Source organism: Chiloscyllium plagiosum, unplaced genomic scaffold (assembly GCF_037043375.1).
Source record: "Chiloscyllium plagiosum isolate Xiang-an unplaced genomic scaffold, Cpla_swu_hap1 HiC_scaffold_3, whole genome shotgun sequence".
In the NCBI taxonomy this organism is placed as follows: domain Eukaryota; kingdom Metazoa; phylum Chordata; class Chondrichthyes; order Orectolobiformes; family Hemiscylliidae; genus Chiloscyllium; species Chiloscyllium plagiosum.
Window position 1 is genome coordinate 28,751,376 of NW_028270141.1, and position 19,558 is coordinate 28,770,933.

General features: G+C 40.4%; 1 protein-coding gene across 6 annotated transcripts in view; it reads right to left on the reverse strand.

Moving 5' to 3' along the window:
* Nucleotides 1-2,243: 2,243 nt before the first annotated feature.
* LOC122541842 (testis development-related protein) overlaps nucleotides 2,244-19,558 on the reverse strand; it is a 64,731-nt gene continuing 47,416 nt past the window's right edge. For all 6 annotated transcript variants that reach the window (XM_087978217.1, XM_043678892.2, XM_087978215.1 and 3 more), the window contains one exon: nucleotides 2,244-6,356. In XM_087978217.1, the coding sequence (XP_087834343.1) occupies nucleotides 6,020-6,356 (337 nt within the window). In that variant the 3' untranslated portion in view covers nucleotides 2,244-6,019. The remainder of the gene's footprint in view (nucleotides 6,357-19,558) is intronic.

A 19,558-nucleotide genomic window follows, 5' to 3' on the forward strand; every position in this document is an offset into this window, starting at 1 on the left:
TATTCATATACCCATCCAAATGCCTCGTGTGAAGACATTGGAGAGAGTTCACAAGAGATTTGCAACATTGGTGCAAGGAATGATCAATTTCATCTACAAAAGATAACCTTCTTCAATCTAAGAGGTGGTCTGATAGAAGTTTTCACATCAGGAAGTTCTGGACAAAGTAAAAAAATAAAGTCACAATAAGACTCTCATTAGAGAGAACCGATTGGTGGTAGTTTAACCTGAGGATGAAGAGAGGTTTAGAAGAGCCCGAACAATCTCATGAGTGAAAGAATTGTGCAGCTACAATGGGCTGAATGCTTTTCTTCTGCACTGTAACAATTCTGTCTTACTGCACAGATCCTACTGATTTCCAAAAGGGTCTAGAGAACTGCTGTTCTGAAAGTCAGTGATAGGTAGGCCTATGGCAGCTGCAGAGGGTGGCTGCAACTGTCAAGCAACTGTCAAGCTTTTAGAAAATGCATATCCTTTTGTTTTACAATTTAAAGAAAAAAAGACAATATAGTTTATTTTAATGGAATTAATTCCTCTGTGTCACTGATTTTACATACCGTACAGACACTAATGGCAAGGTTACAGCACTCTGGCTGATACAGCATGTCCCACACAACTGTGATGCCTAGTATATCGCAATGTATACATCCATCATCTCACAAATTCTCTAAAGGGAGAGTTGGGCAAGTTTTGTTTTCAAAGTGTGAAGAGTGTGCTGCTTCCCAGAGTAAGCAAGAACAGAAGTAAATGGTATGTTAACTTGCCATTCCTAATAAGGTAATGGAATTTCTTTCAGCACTGTCCTACGATCTTGTTACAAAAAAAAAATTGAGGTATTACCTATCTCCAGTTTACATATAACAGTGTAAGATAGCAGTAGAAATAAGCCATGTCATTCCTTGAAGTCTACTCTACCAGATGGTAAGATATTGGTTGAACTTCTACATTTTTAAAGTTTGTCCATGGAAGGTGGGCATTACTGCTCAGGCTAGCATTAATTGACCTTCCCTAATTGCCTGCAGTCAACCACATTGCTGTTGGTCTGGAGTCACATGTAGGCCAGATCAAATAAAGGTAGCAGATTCCCTTCCATAAAGGATGGGTTTTTACTATATGGTTGCCACACACCCAATTCTCTATTCCAGATTTTTTTATTGAACACAAATTTCACCATCTGCCATGTTGGGACTTGAACCCATGTCCTTAGAACATTAGGTTAAGGTTCTAGAATGCTATTTCAGTGACATTACCACCATCTTAATCTCATTTTCCCAGCCTATCTACACATCCTTTGATAATTATCAATCTCTGTTGTCTTGAGTATGCTGATTGACTGAGCATCCAAAAATCTAAACAAAGCATCCCGATCTTGAAAAATGCAAAGTTTGAAAAATGCATCCTCCTCATCTTAAGACTATGATCGCGGATTTTCACATCTTTGTCCAAAGATAGCATCTTTGCACCTACCTCAGTCAAACCCACAGCATTTTGTACATTTCAAAACAATTAGCTTTCAGTCTTCTAAATAGTAGGTGCTCACTTTACTTGTTTGCTGTTTCTGGCCTTTCTCATACTTGGAGTCAATCTAGTGCACATTTGATTTACTCTGACCAAACATCATATTTTTCCCTTCGGGGAAAGAAAATAAAACAGTACACAGTCTCACCAAGGTCTCACAGAATCATAAGACGACTTTTCACTATTGCACTCCAATCTTCTTAAATAAAAGTGATAATTCTGGCTGACATATTTATCTTGAAGCCTGTGCCAAAACTCAATTTCTTTCAGTTGAACATGTGTTTGATGCCAATCACTATACCAGTGAGTATACAAATAAGCTTAGTAAAGAGAATCTTATCTAATGACCTAATTGGCAAATCCAAAACTTTCTCAAACAGTGGCATAACTGAGAAAATTCACTGTCTGTATTTTAGGTTCACTGTCCTTTTAATTGATAATTTCAATTATTTGTTTGTGATTCATTTTTGTAAAAGTTGAGTTTTGTTCCTGTTTCTTGTATTTGTAAGAAATCTCTCGACTCAAAAGAGAGGTTTAATTTTACATATTCAATTTGTTCCATGTTTCTATTCCAGAATTTTCCAACTTGCGTTTGCTGCAAGTGAAAATTGGCAATAATTGTACAATGTTGAGGAGAGGATTATATTTCAGCATCACATCCTGGAATCTAGTTTGAGTGTATATCAATAAATTCTTCAATTCCAAGTAAGTGAAAAGCAAAAATGTTGTTGTTATAATATTTTATTGATGTAAAGCAGTATTGTCTGGCAAAACAAAACAACCAGAGAAAACAAGGTGCTAACTATGAATCAAGTTTCAAATTCAACTCTCAATATAAAATGTCATCTGCTTTTATATGTTTTAAACATTTTGCATCGAAATCAAATGAAAGTATTTACTGTATACAAAGCAAGAAGCCTTGCACTAAAATTACACTATAAGGTTTAGGTGGAAAATTCTCTCACTGGTTACAAAGTTACATTTATAACAACAATGTATTAAAAGAAAATGGTCCTCCCACCTTTAAAATTTAACAAGGTAAATGTCCAAACAATACCATAGATTTTGCATAGTTATATTTATTCATTATGTCTGCCTTTGTTCAGTTTACAAATAAACAATAAAGTATATAGTATGTATACCAGAAATTTTGGTCTGGCAATTAGAAATATATTTCATTTGTGTATTAAATTACTTTGGCAGCATTGTTTGACAAGTAAGCAGACAAAAAATAATAAAAGTGTGTTAGAAAATGAAACAATGATCTTGCAGAAAGCAAAGAAATTAGTAAGGTTTCGTAGATGAAAATGCTGATCCATCTTGAAGCTTGCACTACCTGACAGCATGTCAAAAACAAACAACCTTTCTAAAAAATAAAGTGTATTATCACCCTGAGATGTGATTTGATGAAACAGTTTTGTACTCCTATTATCATTTGCCAACTATGCATCACTGAGGAATGGCAAAACTCTAGTAGTTTTTTTTTTCACCTCCAGCATATAATCAGTCTTCCAACTATATTTTAACTAGACACTGGGTTAGGGTGAGCACTTAAGCAGTCTTATCCAAGGCAACACCTAATAAATCACTCATTGCTTTGAAATGATTTTATTACACTCCTTCCCAAACCAGAATCTACTCGGCTATTAATGCTTTAATCGTAACAACATGCTTCTGACTCATGGTATAATGCACCTTGAAATCTGACCATCCTACATTACAACACCACAAATAGCAAAACTTCAATGATTAAGGATCTTATTTGTAATGGTCAGATTTCAAAGCCATAATTGGAACATTAAGACCTATAACATTTTATTTACGTTTTTACTCATATTCATTTTAAGATATTTTGGGAATGATTCAATGAACATCATTTTTTTAAGCATATGCCTGGTTTTGCATTTTTAACTGAAGAACCAAATTTATTTCAATCTATTAGGCAACTAAGATATTCTCCAGCCACTGGTACTTGCATCATGTCAGAAATATTTTGCAAACATTACGACAAAGTGTTCTAGCACCATATAGCTGGCATACAACAAATCTCCTGCTTAAAGTCTAATTTAGGAACTATAGCACAATTTCAGAATAATCCACATGAAAAAAGGCAACCATGAACATTGTCTATTGCTTGGGTGCTTTTTTGTTGGGGTATGGTTCCAAGAGTGTCAGGCCTTGTCCAAAATTTGTTAGAGAGTATTAGAAGGCAAAGCCAACCTCAGGAGCAATCACCACAACCAAACTCAGTGTTGTCACTACTTGACACAGAGAAACTCACAGGAAAAGCAGTAGATAATTCAATCTCTGTAGCTAATTTTGAACATGGCTGATCTATGCTCCAACCCCAATGTACTCACATTTGCACTACAGCCTGTGATACCTTAAAACTAACAGAAATTTATCAATCTCAAACAGACTACGTTGATTGGCAAAATGTGCACAGACTTTTGAGTGATGTGGGTGGGTGGATTTGAAAGGGGAATGAGAAAGAAAGTTCCAAGTTTTTAACATCCTCCTTATGAAAAACTACTTCTTCAATTCGCTCCTAAACATTTTCATTGTAATTTCATAATTAGTTTTATGCAATCCAAATATAAAAAGAGAGAGAACCAGGACAAATTTAATACAATTGACCCTTAGTGATGGCCTAAAACAAGTGCTAGAACCCTTTCATAAAATTACTTTTTCAGCAGGTTATTACAAGAACTATTAATTTTGTCCAGTGTTTCTCTAATTGTACTTGATTAACAATTTACACACAAAAAACACATTTTTGGAGATTTTATACAAAAGGATTAAGACAAAATATGAAAGAGATTTGCAGTCTTAGAAAGGCATGTGTAAATCTGGAGACACAGATTTATAAATTCTGGTTTCAATCTCGAGCTGTTAAAATATTTTTTAAGATGTTGGAATATACAGTTAAGTTAGGAAATTGCCTTTTAAAAAAATGTCTCCTCTGTACTTTCACCATATTCATTACCTCAGTACACATTGTAAATTACTGCTCTCTTGTGGTTCTCTATTGAGATGTGACTCAGTATTCTCCAATTAGACCCAATGTCTCCAATTGTGATTAAAGAAACAATTTAGCAATAATTCCTAATTTATTGTTGGAAGCATGTGAATGTCCTTCAGAGTAGGGATTTGTATTTGTAACAATTCTCATGACCAATAAGTCTCATTCTTCAGATTCACATTATGGAACTGTATGAATAATACCATTACTGTAACTAAGCAGAAATTAGCATTTTCAGGTAAGAGAGGAGCAAAATGATGTTTGTAAAACTAAAAATTATGGTATACACTACATAATGTCACTGACCTGGATTTTTGTTTTTTAAATTGTATGTTGGCATCTCTGGCTGATGTCCGACTCTAATTACCCAAAGGGCAGTTAAAACACAGTTACATTGCTTTGGATCTGAGTGACATGCAGGTCATACCAGATAAGGATTTACCTTCCCCTAAGGACATTAAAAAACCAGATGGGTTCTACTGACAATACTTACATTATGGTCTTTAGAGCGGCTTTTCATTCCAGATTTTTATTGAATGCAAATATCATCGGCCATGGTCCTCAGAACATTATCATGGGGTTCTAGATTACTAGTCGAGAGTGTGTTGCTGGAAAAGCACAGGCAGCATCCAAGGAGCAGGAGAATCAACGTTTCAGGCCAGAGCCCTTCATGAGGAAGAGCTTCTAGATTACTAATCCAACGACAATAGCACCACACCATGAATTGAAAATGAAGATTTTTGGATCACTGAGATGAAATATCTCTCACAGTGGTGCCTGTTGTAACTGGGCACTAGGTTGCTCTAGAACGCTTGCCAAAACAAGATAATAATGTGTGGCACACTTGGCCCAGAATGACACCCAGTGCTGGGAAGACATTGGTCTCCATACAAATCCTAGCTTTGACAATCATTCAAATTCAATGCCTGAATGGTATTTTATTTCCTCTCACAGACTAACAAAACATCATACAGCATAGCTACATACCGGGAGGAGGAGCAAAAACAGTGGTTTCTTCCTTAATTTAAAGGCAATATCACTTGTACCATCAGTAGTCGTTCCATCACCTCCTTTGCATGGTACAGAAAGGGTAGTGAGAACTATTTCTTTTGATAAGAGTGAGATAAAATATTAATACATATAACTGTATTTAGGCACTCAGTTAAGCTGATGTCAAAGAGTCAAAAATAATGAACGCTAGGGAGCAATTTGCTGTGAAAGGTCATCTGAATGGAAATGTGTACTTATGTGTATTGGAATAATTATGGCACAAACAGAAAGGAGGTTATCAACTCTTCCACTTAATTAAAATAGAGTGCTGATCAGGCACCAATTTCTTCACTAGTGCACAAAATTGCTCAGAATTTGAAACAAAATTTTGACTCTGAAAATATCCATAGAAAGCATGACTATAAATACAAGAAGTGAAGAATGGTGCAAACTAAATCTTGAATTAGTATTAAGGCAGATAACTAAATATTACTCTGTCTCTTCCCAGCAGTCAGTCAGATTTCCTTTGCTACGTCTTCTAATTCCAGGCAGCTTCCCTGCTGTCATAATGCTCCACTTGGAGCCACTCGTGTTTGTTTCACTGTCCAGGCTTGTGTATTTGGAACTGCCACAAGTCTCACTCGTCCAGTCAGACCAGGCACTGGAATCAGTTAGACCGCTACAAGGGTTCTCCATCTTTACCTGTGGATCCCAACCCTCGTCCTCTGTGGGAATCTTGCTGGCTGAATTCTGTTTAATTCCTAAACTGTCCCAGAAACTAGATTTCTTCTCCATTTTCACTTCTTCTTTTAGTTTGACTGTGGTCCTGCCAAGATACAAAGGAAAAAAAGATAATTGCAGCCACTGGACATACAATCTACTCGAGAGTTTTTGTTTATAGCGTAAAGCTTTCTGCCACAATGTGACTAACTCACTTTTACGATATGATCATCCATCCTCAGTGACCTGCATAGGTAAGTCACCATTTGCAATCATTCTCAATTAAGGATTGCCATGGATGAGTTTAGTTTATAGGAAGGAATGGTGATCAATAGGATTTTAAGATAGGCAAGAGTAGGTGCCAGAGGAGTAACATTAGAGAATAAAACCAGCTGGTAAATTAGTAATGTTTTTTTAAACTAATACTTTCAGTAAATATACCATGTGTCCCTGAAAAAAAGAAAGGTGAGTCGAGAGGAGAGAAAAGACAAAAAAAAACTTACACTATTCAGAATCAGTACATTCCACGCACTATGTACAGTTACAGTTCAAAGGAACTGCAATGGCACAACAGCCATGCTTAGGATCCAAACATGATCTTATGAAGTAAGTTATCTGGAAGATTTTAGAAATAATGAACTTTTTTACCTCAAAAATGAATGGTTGAAGTTCAACCTTCGATAACTGATGAATAAATAACACTCTGTATATCAGAGTGTTCCAAACAATGAATCCCAAGTACAAATGAAATAAGAAAATGCAATCAATTATACCAGATTGAAATGAAATGATTTTCACAAATGTTAGAAATACAAGAAAACAATTAATCTCAATTATGTCCTTGATACAAACATTTATAGCAGAAAGCCAAGCTCTGAGTTTTCCATTTGTCTCCAGCTAAGTTGATTATAGAAAAAAGAACTTTTTCCTTTGAATATTAGAAATTGGAGCTGGAGTAGGTCATACGGCCCATCAAAGCTGGCCTTCCATCTCAACTTCCCTTTCCTTTCCTGCCTATCCCTCAATTCCCTTAATCTTGAAATAGCTATTGATCTATATCTTGAACACACTCCAAGACTGAGCATCCACAGTTAGTAAATAATTCCGAAGATTCTGAACTGTGTGTGAAGAAATTTACTCTCAACTCAACCCTAAATAGCCAGCATCCTTATTCTGAGTATCTGCCACTAGTTCTAGACCTGATAGCCAGGGTGACAGCATCTATTGCATCAATCCCTCTCAGAATCTTCTACATTTTACTGAGATCGCCTCTAACTCTTCTTAAAGATAATATGGGTCCCCTCTACTCATTCTGGGTTTGAAATTACATTTTCATACAAGACATATTAATGGCTCATTCTTTACATATATAATCACAAAAAAACAAATCAACTAATTTAAAAGCCTTATAGACAAGTGATAACATCTTAAAATAATATGGTCTAGATTTTTTAATGAAATTGATCAAGATGATCACACACGTTTGTAAAATACATTTCCATGTGAGATTGTTAGATTGAATATTTATAACTGGACTGTGTGCTAATCCAAGAGTTGTATTTCACCGGCTTCGGGAGATTTTAGAGGTTCTTCCCAAATACCAAATAATTTTACAGGTTTGGTTCACCACTCTTATTGAGGCATTGCATTGGGTTTATAGCTCGTTGCACCATTCCAGCTTTAGTGATGAGTGTGTTGGGAGGGTTTGACAGATATCTTGGCGATGTCATATGGATTACTACAAAAATGTACCAGCGTATCTGCCACCATATAAGTTTCAGGAAAAAAACTACTGTTCCAGGTGGGCATATCATCTGTTTCATTGTGCTTGGGCCTTTGCAGTAGGAAAATGCATCACAAACCTATTTATTGACAAGGCTTAATCTCTGTTAAACATTTTCTGCTTTTGAAATCATGGCTGACACTTTTCGAACCTCAAGTATTCGCTTGCACTCGATCTCTGAGCAATGCTGAAATCTGCTGCTGTACATGATGAGCAAACACTGCATCTTCATTTAAAATAGAATAGAATATCCTTTATTGACACATGTGCTCCAGGACAAAAGTACAGGAGTACAGTAAAATGTTTTTACAGTGGCTGCCTTTAATGGCGCTATCTTTGGTACAAGTATCTGAGTACAAATTTTACAGAGTAAAAAATATGGTGTTGTTACAGAGTAGAAAATATAAGTGAGCATGAAAAGGTGAAGTTGTCCAGAATGGTAATAAGTCACCGCAAGTATTTAGGTTCCAGTCTGTGGCTGCAGGCACCAGAGCACGAGCCCACACTGCCTCCACGTGCTGACCTCCATCCAGTACTCACTGCATCGTCACTCCAGGAATCACCAGTGTGCTCCACTGCCACTGTGGGACTCAGCCCGTACTCGCTCTGCCATGTGACTTGGCATGTTCTTGCTCAGCTGGGGGATTCAGCCTCTGCTTCTCCACCGTGAAACTGAGCCCTTCCTCGCTCCACAGGTGGACTTGGCCCATGATCGCTCCGCCAGGGGACTCGGCCTGTGATCCCTCCACTGGGGGAACTAGGCCCATACTCGCTCCACCGGGGGACTTAGCCTGTGGTCCCTCCACTGGGGGGGACTCGGCCTGTGATCCCTCCACAGGGGGGACTCGGCCCATACTTGCTCTGCCAGGGGACTCGGCTATGATCCCTTTATTGGGGGGACTAGGTCCATACTCGCTCCACTGGGGGGACTCGGCCTGTGATCTCTCCACTGGGGGGACTAGGCCCATACTCACTCCACTGGGTGGACTTGGCCCATACTCACTCCACTGGGGGGATTCGGCCTGTGATCTCTCCACTGGGGGGACTAGGACCATACTCACTCCACTGGGGGGACTCGGCCTGTGATCTCTCCACTGGGGGGACTAGGCTCGTACTCGCTCCACCGGGGGACTTGGCCTGTGATTCCCTCCACTAGGGGACTCGGCCTGTGATCTCTCCACTGGGGGGACTAGGCCCGTACACGCTCCACCAGGGACTCGGCCTGTGATCCCTCCACTGGGGGACTTGGCCCGTACTCTCTCTGCCGAGAGACTCGGCCTATAGCCCTCCGCCGGAGTTTTCGGCCTGTACTCACTCTGCCAGATGATTCGGCCTGTGCTAGTGTGGGTGTGATTTCCCACAGGTTCACAGAGAAGGGACGATGGAGCTGGGAGGGTGGATTGGGAGATTTTACAAACACATTGGAAACAATTTAAAACCTGAGAAGAAGGTCACAGTTCTATCACGTAAACCAGAGATAACTGTTTGGCTTTTCTCAGCGGTGAGGCCCCTGTCAGCAGGGTGAATCTAGGTCACAAACTGCTCCATGAAATTTGTGTCAAGTTACCACCATACTGCCAAATCTGCAGATGTCTAACACTTCTGAGAAAATTTAAATTTTGATTAGAAGCAATTAGGATGAAAATTGGATGCTGAAACCAGACTTTCAAACAGTTGTGTTGTACCCATTTGCTGTCTGTTTTTGTCCTTCAACCACAGAATGTCTCTGTGCATTCCCTAGATAATTATGAATAATTGGATGGGATTGAATTATTGTTTGCAGTCATAATCGATTTCATGTTATTTTGCTGACACAGCCTTGAGCTACATTTATGCCCTCAATACACCATTGAGGTTAAATCCACAATTGATTGATTCTGTGAAAGTTACAAACATGACAAGCGCAGAAGACATCAAAGCCTTTGTAGATAAGACAGTGTTACTCCAAGTCTCTCCACTTTATAAACTCCAAAGCTTGTTTTTTCTTAAATCAATACTGAAACAAACTAAGTGTCAAACCACAATATACACAAAAAAAACTTTACAATTGTATAAGGAACCTAATCAGGTGGATGGCTGGGTTTACAGTATATGGGTAAAGGACTATGACAAGAATTAAGAGGATCCCAACTCAAAAAATTTTGCTCTTCATTAAGACTCATACAAAAAACATAAATGGGTACAAAATTTTTAATTCAGAGAGGGTCACTTTCACACCAGCTGCAAAGCAACCATTCATTCTTGAAGAAGGGCTTATGCCCGAAACGTCGATTCTCCTGTTCCCTGGATGCTGCCTGACCTGCTGCGCTTTTCCAGCAACACATTTTCAGCAAAGCAACCACACACAAGCTATAACAATTGTGTTGCCAAACATACTATTACAGTAGCGCCTCGACATACAAACGACCCCGTTCACGAACAAATCGGTTTACGAACAGCATTGCATATAAAATTTTGCTTCAACATAACGTACAAAATTCAACGCACGAGCCGTTCATCTTTGGAGCGTGCGCAGTTCGTCTTTGGAGCGTGCGCTGTGAACATGGGAAAAATTGATTCAGTTCGCGAACTTTTCGGTTCGCGAACCAGGTCCCGGAACGGATTAAGTTCGTAAGTCGAGGTGCTACTGTATTTGCAACAATCACACCTAAACTAAAAAGTTGTGGATTACACCATGTGGTAGCCTTGAAAATAAACTCAGAATCTAACTGTAGAATCACTGGATCTGTACGGCGCATGAAATGAGCCATTCAGCCCATCAAGTCCACACCGACCACTTAAAGAGCATTCGCACCAGAGCCACCACTCCCCCTACTCTATCCCCATAACCCTGCATTTCCCATGGCTAATCCACCTAGCCTGCGCATCCCTAGACACTATGGGCAATTTAGCATGGCCAAGAAACCACATCTGCGCATCTTTCGTATTGTGGGAGGAAATCAGAGCACCCGGAGGAAACCCACACAGACACGGGGAGAACGTGCAATCTCCATGCAGACAGTCGCCCCAAGGGTGGATTCGAACCCGGGTGCTGTGAGGCACCACTGAGCTAACCACTGAGCCACTGTGAGTAGGCATCATAAACTGAAACTTATACTGCTTTATGATTAATATATCTCAAGATCATGCACGGTAGAAGGAAAGTAATTGTTCATTTATTTCTGAAATCACTTTGCAGTAGAAACATTGTACAATTTCCAGCTAGGAGATAGTGAGGACTACAGATGCTGGAGAAGTCAGGATGAAGGGTTAAACCCGAAACATCAACTCTCTTGCTCCTCAGATGCTGCCTCACCTGCTGTGCTTTTTCCAGCACCACACTTTATTGACAATTTACAGTGACACAACCAACTTGTGTAACAACAGTCAAAACAGTGGGGCACCAAATTCATGGACTGAATGCATATTCCAACTACAAAACAAATGTAAAACAGGGAACTCTGAACAACTTGCATTTCTCATGACTTCATTGATAAATTGGTGCTGGGGAGTAAAGGGATTTTGTTTTGCTGTGTGTTTTGCCATCTTTCCTCCTGTGTTATACTTACATAGCTTGATTTGTTTGTTTTTATTCCTTTTGTGTTATAAACTTCTGTTTTATTCTTAAAACTATGCCTGCAGTCTTGAGTGTGAATGTTCCAGTGAAAGACTATCACTTGAAATTAAAGAAAACAAGAGATCTAGCAGGCCAAATGTCATTCTGGGATTGGACTTGTCCAGCAGCAACAACAGGGAATCAAAAGAGTGTACATTCATTTATCAGTTTGACATCAAGCCAAACAGCCCTCAGGTGTTTCCTAAGTAGAATTCAGAACCACAGCCTGGTCATCATGGACTGTGCTCAACGTTTCACCTTAAGAAACATGAAAAGCGATTGAACATTGGGAACCGCAGATGTTTGTTTTCAAACTTCGTGTCTATAGGTTGCCTTCAATGCAACTTATGATCCCTCAAGCCAAGGGCTGAAGTCATCCTGGAATATCATTCAGCAGAAATGAAAAAACATTGCCGAATAGTTTGGAGAAGGTCTATAAAAATGCTAGAGAGATATGGCCTGGATACTTGAGGCTGTAAGGAGGCTCGGAAGTGTCTTAAGCTGAAATGTTTGGTTCACCCATGTTGCGTGCAAGAAGCCAATTCATATAAGAGTTGACATACACAGCATGAATGCCACCCAGAGGACTGATAAACAGTTGATGGTCAACTAAATTGCCGGCCAGCACTGACCAATAAGACAGTACTGAACTTTGGTGGCTAGTACTTGACCTCATGTTCTTTTCTACCATGGAGCTAAATGGAAGTGAACTTGTTGCTGCTGAGAATTTTGAGTACTATTATGTCACCTTTTTCTTGCCCTTTGAGATCAAGAGCACTTTTAAATCATATCGGAAGACATTGTACAACAGATTTCCCAGGCTTCAATGGTCAAGCAACACTCATTCCAAAAATTATCTGAAAACTTTACCTTAAAAGGTTGAGTGTCATGTGACTTTGTTTTATAAGATACCAGGAGAAAGTGTGTGCTTGCCAGAGACATATCGAAGTTGCCCTTAATCTCGAGAGAACTGGCAGGGTCATGCAGCCCAAGTGTAGTGTAGCAGACAGATGTATACTTAACTGCCTTTGAACTAATCATAGATAAAAGACCAATTTCTGCGTGTGTGTGTAACAAGTTTTATTCAGTCATTTAAAATTCCTGCTCCATACTTACCTTGTTTAGTCTTCTCCAAGGCTATACCTAAACTTAACTAATCGAGTTAACTAATCTGGGATGTTCCCAGAACTGCTGAGCTTCTCCAGCACTCATTATTTCAGATCTCAATTTTCTGCTGTACTTTGCTCCAAATTGAGGTACAAACCTCCGGAGTCCTGAGGTCATGATGCAGTTGTATAAGACTCTGGTGCGGCCGCATCTGGAATATTGTGTGCAGTTTTGGTCGCCATACTATAGGAAGGATGTGGAGGCACTGGAACGGGTGCAGAGGAGGTTTACCAGGATGTTGCCTGGTATGGAAGGAAGATCGTATGAGGAAAGACTGAGACACTTAGGGCTGTTTTCATTAGAGAAAAGAAGGTTTAGGGGTGATTTGATTGAGGTGTACAAGATGATTAGGGGGTTAGATAGGGTTGACAGTGTGAACCTTTTCCCGCGTATGGAGTCGGGTATTACAAGGGGGCATAGCTTTAAATTAAGGGGGGGTAGATATAGGACTGAAGTTAGGGGTAGGTTCTTCACTCAGCGAGTTGTAAGTTCATGGAATGCCCTGCCAGTAGCAGTGGTGGACTCTCCCTCTTTATGGGCATTTAAGCGGGCATTGGATAGGTATATGGAGGATAGTGGGTTAGTATAGGTTAGGTAGGCTTGGATCGGCGCAACATCGAGGGCCAAAGGGCCTGTACTGCGCTGTATTGTTCTATGTTCTATGTTCTAAACAGGCAATCACAATGCAGTAGTGGTGAAAACATTTACTTGGCACCCATGCCGAAGAGGTGTTGAAGATATCAGCCAGAATTCTTGGTCCTGAAACCAAACCAGTAACTGCCACAAAGTCAGCATTTGAGCCTCAGATGTTGATGGAATTACACAGACAATATTCAGCTTTTCAACAATCTCTATCTAGACTCACTATGAAGGATAAACACTGGGACAAGGTATCAGAAAGTTGACAGAGCACACAAAGCTGTACCCCGACAAGTGATTCTGGGTAATCCAAGATGGAGGACAGGAAACATTTCTTTTTTTGAGGTATTTTAGGTGCTGGAGGTGATTTCCTCGAATTCCAGGAGCAGCAATTACTGTTTTATATGCTGTTACATTTTCAAAACAGCAGCAGTTTTAAAAGGGAGAAGAACAGACAAAGGAAGCAAATGGTGAGGTCAGTGCAGGAAAGATATAGAGAGAAAGAAACTAACCATTGCCTTTGCTGTTTGAATTCATGTATCGCTGGACATCGGAGAGCATGTTGGAAAATTAATAAACAGTGAAATTCACAACTGATCTTCAAAGAACTGTTGGGCAAAGTTCACAGCACAGAATCAGATAAGTTAATTGTTGTTTTAAGTGTGGCCTACAGAAAGTCTGCAGTAGTGAGTAGAGTGGGTAAAATATATCTCCAAAAAAAAATTATCAAGTTTAATCAAGAAACATAAGCCATAACTATTGATTTAACCTGGGGCAATGTTTGTAGAGGAATGAGATGGTGTTATTTTCTGGGTCTGTAGATTGTGAAGGAGCAAAAATGGATTTTAGTAGAGTGATATCTGCTTCTTGTCAGATGTGGGAGTTTAAAGAGAGCTTAAGGGTTACTGCAGATTATATCTGTCATAAATGCTATTGGTTGCAAATCTTAGCAGATCAAATGGATCAGTTGGACAAACAGTTAGAAGCAATGAGGAATTTGCAACAGCAACAGTATGTGATGAATGGCACTTATAGAAGGAGGGGAAAATCTTAGATACAGTCATATAGATGGTTAACTCCATCTATGGAAAGGGAAGAGTGGTAGGCAGCTAGTGCAGGTGTCTTTTGTGCATATACCCATTTCAAACAGGTATGCTGATTTGGAAAATGTAGGGGATGATGGATTCTCAGGGGAACGTAGCACAAACAGCCAGGTTTCTGGTATTGAGATTAGGTCTAATGCAACGAGGGGTACGTCGGGTTCCAAGAGATCAATTGTGTTAGGGAATTCTCTAGTCCGAAGTACAGACAGACGTTTCTGTGGCCAGCAGAGAAACATCAGAATGGTGTGTTGCTTTCCTGGTGCCAGGATCAAGGATGTCTCAGAGAGGGTGCAGAATGTTCTCACGGGAGAGAGGGGCCAACAAGAGGTCATTGTTACATTGGAACCAATGACATGGAAAGGGAAAAGTTTGAGATTCTGAAGGGAGATTACAGAGTTAGGCAGGAATTTAAAAAGGAGGTCCTCAAGGGCAGTAATATCTGGATTACTCCTGGTGTTACGAGCTAGTGAGGGCAGGAATAGGAAGAGAGCAGATGAATGCATGGATGAGGAGTTGGTGTATGGGAGAAGAATTCACATTTTTGGATCATTGGAATCTCTTTTGGGGTAGAAGTGACCTGTACAAGAAGGATGGATTGCACCTAAATTGGAAAAGGACTAACATACTAGCAGGGAAACTTGTTAGAGCTGCTCAGGAGGATTTAAACTAGTAAGGTGGTGGGGTGGGATCCAGGGAGATAGTGAAGAAAGAGATCAACCTGAGACTGGTACAGTTGAGAACAGAAGCGAGTCAAACAGTCAGGGCAGGCAGGGACAAGGTAGGACTAATAAATTAAACTGCATTTATTTCAATGCAAGGGGCCTAACAGGGAAGACAGATGAAGCCAGGGCATGGTTAGGAACATGGGACTAGGATATCATAGCAATTACAGAAACATGGCTCAGGGATGGGCAGGGCTGGCAGCTTAATGTTCCAGGATACAAATGCTCCAAGATGGGTAGAAAGGGAGGCAAGAGAAAAGGGGGGAGTGACATTTTTGACAAGGGATAGCATTACAGCTGTGCTGAGGGAGGATATTCCTGGAAATACATCCAGGGAAGTTATTTGGGTGGAATTGAGAAATAAGAAAGGGATGATCACCTTATTGGGATTGTATTATAGACGCCCTAATAGTCAGAGGGAAATTGAGAAACAAACTTGTAAGGAGATCTCAGTTATCTGTAAGAATAATAGGGTGGTTATGGTAGGGGATTTTAACTTTCTAAATATAGAATGGGACTGCCATAGTGTTAAAGGTTTAGATGGAGAGAAATTTGTTAGGTGTGTACAAGAAAATTTTCTGATTCAGTATGTGGATGTACCTACTAGAGAAGGTGCAAAACTTGACCTACTCTTGGGAAATAAGGCAGGGGATGTGACTGAGGTGTCAGTGGGGGAGCACTTTGGGGCCAGTGACCATAATTGTATTAGATTTAAAATAGTGATGGAAAAGGATAGACTAGATCTAAAAGTTGAAGTTCTAATTTGGACCAATTTTGACGGTATTAGAGATAAGATTAGATTACATTCCTTATAGTGTGGAAACAGGCCCTTTGACCCAACAAGTCCACATCGACCCTCCGAAGAGTAACCCACCCAGACCGATTTCCCTCTGACTAATGCACCTAACACTACGGGCAACTTAGCATGGCCAATTCACCTAACCTGCACATCTTTGGACTGTGGGAAGAAACACGAGCACCTGGAGGAAACCCACACAGACACAGGGAGAATGAGCAAACTCCACACAGACAGTTGCCCTCAGCTGGAATTGAAACTGGGATCATAGTGCTGTGAGGCAGCGTGCTAACCATTGAGCCACCGTGCTGCCCCAATTCTTGCCGCATTAGGCAAGGACTTTCAAAAGCGGATTGGAGGCAGGTGTTCACAGATAAAGGGTCGGCTGGAAAATGGGAAGCCTTCAGAAATGAGATAACGAGAATCCAGAGGAATATATTCCTGTTAGGGTGAAAGGAAAGGCTGGTAGGTATAGGGAATGCTGGATGACTAAAGAAATTGAGGGTTTGGCTAAGAAAAAGAAGGAAGCATATGTCAGGTATAGACAGGATAGATCGAATGAATCCTTTAGAAGAGTATAAAGGAAGTAGGAGTATACTTAAGAGGGAAATCAGGAGGGCAAAAAGGGGACATGAGATAGCTTTGGCAAATAGAATTAGGGAGAAGCCAAAGGGTTTTTACAAATACATTAAGGACAAAAGGGTAACTAGGGAGAGAATACGGCCCCTCAAAGATCAGCAAGGCGGCCTTTGTGTGGAGCCGCAGAAAGTGGGGGAGATACTATATGAGTATTTTGCATCAGTATTTACTGTGGAAAAGGATATGGAAGATATAGACTGTAGGGAAATAGATGGTGACATCTTACAAAATGTCCATATTACAGAGGAGGAAGTGCTGGATATTTTGAAATGCGTAAAGGTGGATAAATCCCCATGACCTGATCAGGTGCACCCAAGAACTCTGTGGGAAGCTAGAGAATTGATTGCTGGGCCTCTTGATGAGATATTTTTATCATCAATAGTCACAGGTGAGGTGCCGGAAGACTAGAGGTTGGCTAACGTAGTGCCACTGTTTAAAAAGGATGGTAAGGACAAGGCAGGGAACTATACACCAGTGAGCCTGACATCGGTAGTGGGCAAGTTGTTGGAGGGAATCCTGAGGGACATGATTTACATGTATTTGGAAAGGCAAGATTAGGGATAGTCAACATGGCTTTGTGCGTGGGAAATCATGTCTCACAAACTTGATTTGAGTTTTTTGAAGAAGTGACAAAGAGGATTTATGAGGGCAGAGCGGTAGATGTGATCTATATGGACTTCAGTAAGGCGTTCGACAAGGGTCTCCATGGGAGACTGGTCAGCAAGGTTAGATCTCACGGAATACAGGGAGAACTAGCCATTTGGATACAGAACTGGCTCAAAAGGTAGAAGACAGAGGGTGGTGGTGGAGGGTTGTTTTTCAGACTGGAGGCCTGTAACCAGTGGAGTGATATGAGGTTTGGTGCTTGGTCCATTACCTTTCCTCATTTATATAAATGATTTGGATGTGAGCATAAGAGGTACAGTTAGTAAGTTTGCAGATGACACCAAAATTGGAGGTGTAGTGGACAGCGAAGAGGGTTACCTCAGATTACAACAGGATCCTGATCAGATGGGGCAATGGGCTAAGAAGTGGCAGATAGAGTTTAATTCAGATAATTGCGAGGTGCTGCATTTTGGGAAAGCAAATCTTAGCTGGACTTATACACTTAATAGTAAGGTCCTAGAGAGTGTTGCTGAACAAAAAGACCTTGGAGTGCAGGTTCATAGCTCCTTGAAAGTGGAGTCACAGATAGATAGGATAGTGAAGACGACATTTGGTATGCTTTCCTTTATTGGTCAGAGTATGGAGTACAGGAGTTGGGAGGTCATGTTGTGGCTGTACAGGACATTGGTTAGGCCACTGTTGGAATATTGCGTGCAATTCTGGTCTCCTTCCTACCGGAAAGATGTTGTGAAACTTGAAAGGGTTCAGAAAAGACTTACAAGGATGTTGCCAGGGTTGGAGAATTTGAGCTATAGGGTGAGGCTAAACAGGCTGGGGCTGTTTTCCCTAGAGCGTCGGAGGCTGAGGGGTGACCTTATAGAGGTTTACAAAATTATGGATAGGGTAAATAGACAAAGTCTTTTCCCTTGGATCGGTGAGTCCAGAACTAGATGGCATAGTTTTAGGATGAGAGCGGAAAGATATAAAAGGGACCTAAGGGGCAATTTTTTCACACAGAAGGTGGTACGTGTATGGAATGAGCTGCCAGAGGATGTGGTGGAGGATGGTACAATTGCAACATTTAAGAGGCATTCAGATGGGTATATGAATAGGAAGGGTTTGGAGGGATATGGGCCGGGTGCTGGCAGGTGGGACTAGATTAGGTTGGGATATCTGGTCGGCATGGACCGAAATGTCTGTTTCCGTCCTGTACATCTCTATGACTCTAAGTTAGCATGAAGGGATGAGAGAGGATAACTAGCTAGATACAAACAGACAGCGCAAACTTTTTATAGAAGAAAGTGAGGTCTGCAGATGCTGGAGATCAGAGCCGGAGATGTGTTGCTGGAAAAGCGCAGCAGGTCAGGCAGCATCCAGGGAACAGGAGAATCGACGTTTCGGGCATAAGCCCTTCTTCCTGAAGAAGGGCTTATGCCCGAAACGTCGATTCTCCTGTTCCCTGGATGCTGCCTGACCTGCTGCGCTTTTCCAGCAACACATCTACGGCAAACTTTTTATACTAATACAATTAACACAATTTATATTAATAGAAATATTAATATATTCTTACTGACATGTCTGTTACAGAAAAGTATTAGGTACTAATTTACTTGGTTAATAAACTATAAAATGATTAGTAGTGGCATAGAGAAAAAGATGAGGAAGGATATGCTGAACCTTCAAAAGGCACTAAATAGATCTCAGTTGGAATATGTGTACTGATCTGGCCACCACTCTTTGGGAAAGACATGAACAATTTGGAATGATTCCAAGGATGAGTAGCTTAGATGGTTGACAGTTTTCAGAAGTTGGAACTGTTTTTCTTGCAGAGTTAAAAAACACACCAGGTTATCGTCCAACAGATTTATTTGGAAGTACTAGCTTTCGGAAACAAGCTCCGAAAGTTAGTGCTTCCGAATAAACCTCTTGGACTATAATCTGTGTTGTTTCACTTTGTCCACCCCAATCCAACACCAGCTCCTCCTCATCATTTCTTATAGATGAGAAAGCTGAGGGGAGATTGAGTAAGTGCAGATTTACATTAATTTTCAAAAGAAGAAAATGTGATGCAATAGGAAAAATAACTTTTTCACACAGTGTGTGGTTTGGGTCGGGAATGTACTGCCAGCAAACGTAGTGAAGGCAGGTTCAAGTGAATCACTCAATTAGATGATTATTTGCATAGAAACAATGTGCAGCGCAAAAAGGCAGGAGGTTAAAATTCATCAGGAGAGTTGGTGCTGCCACATTAGACTGAA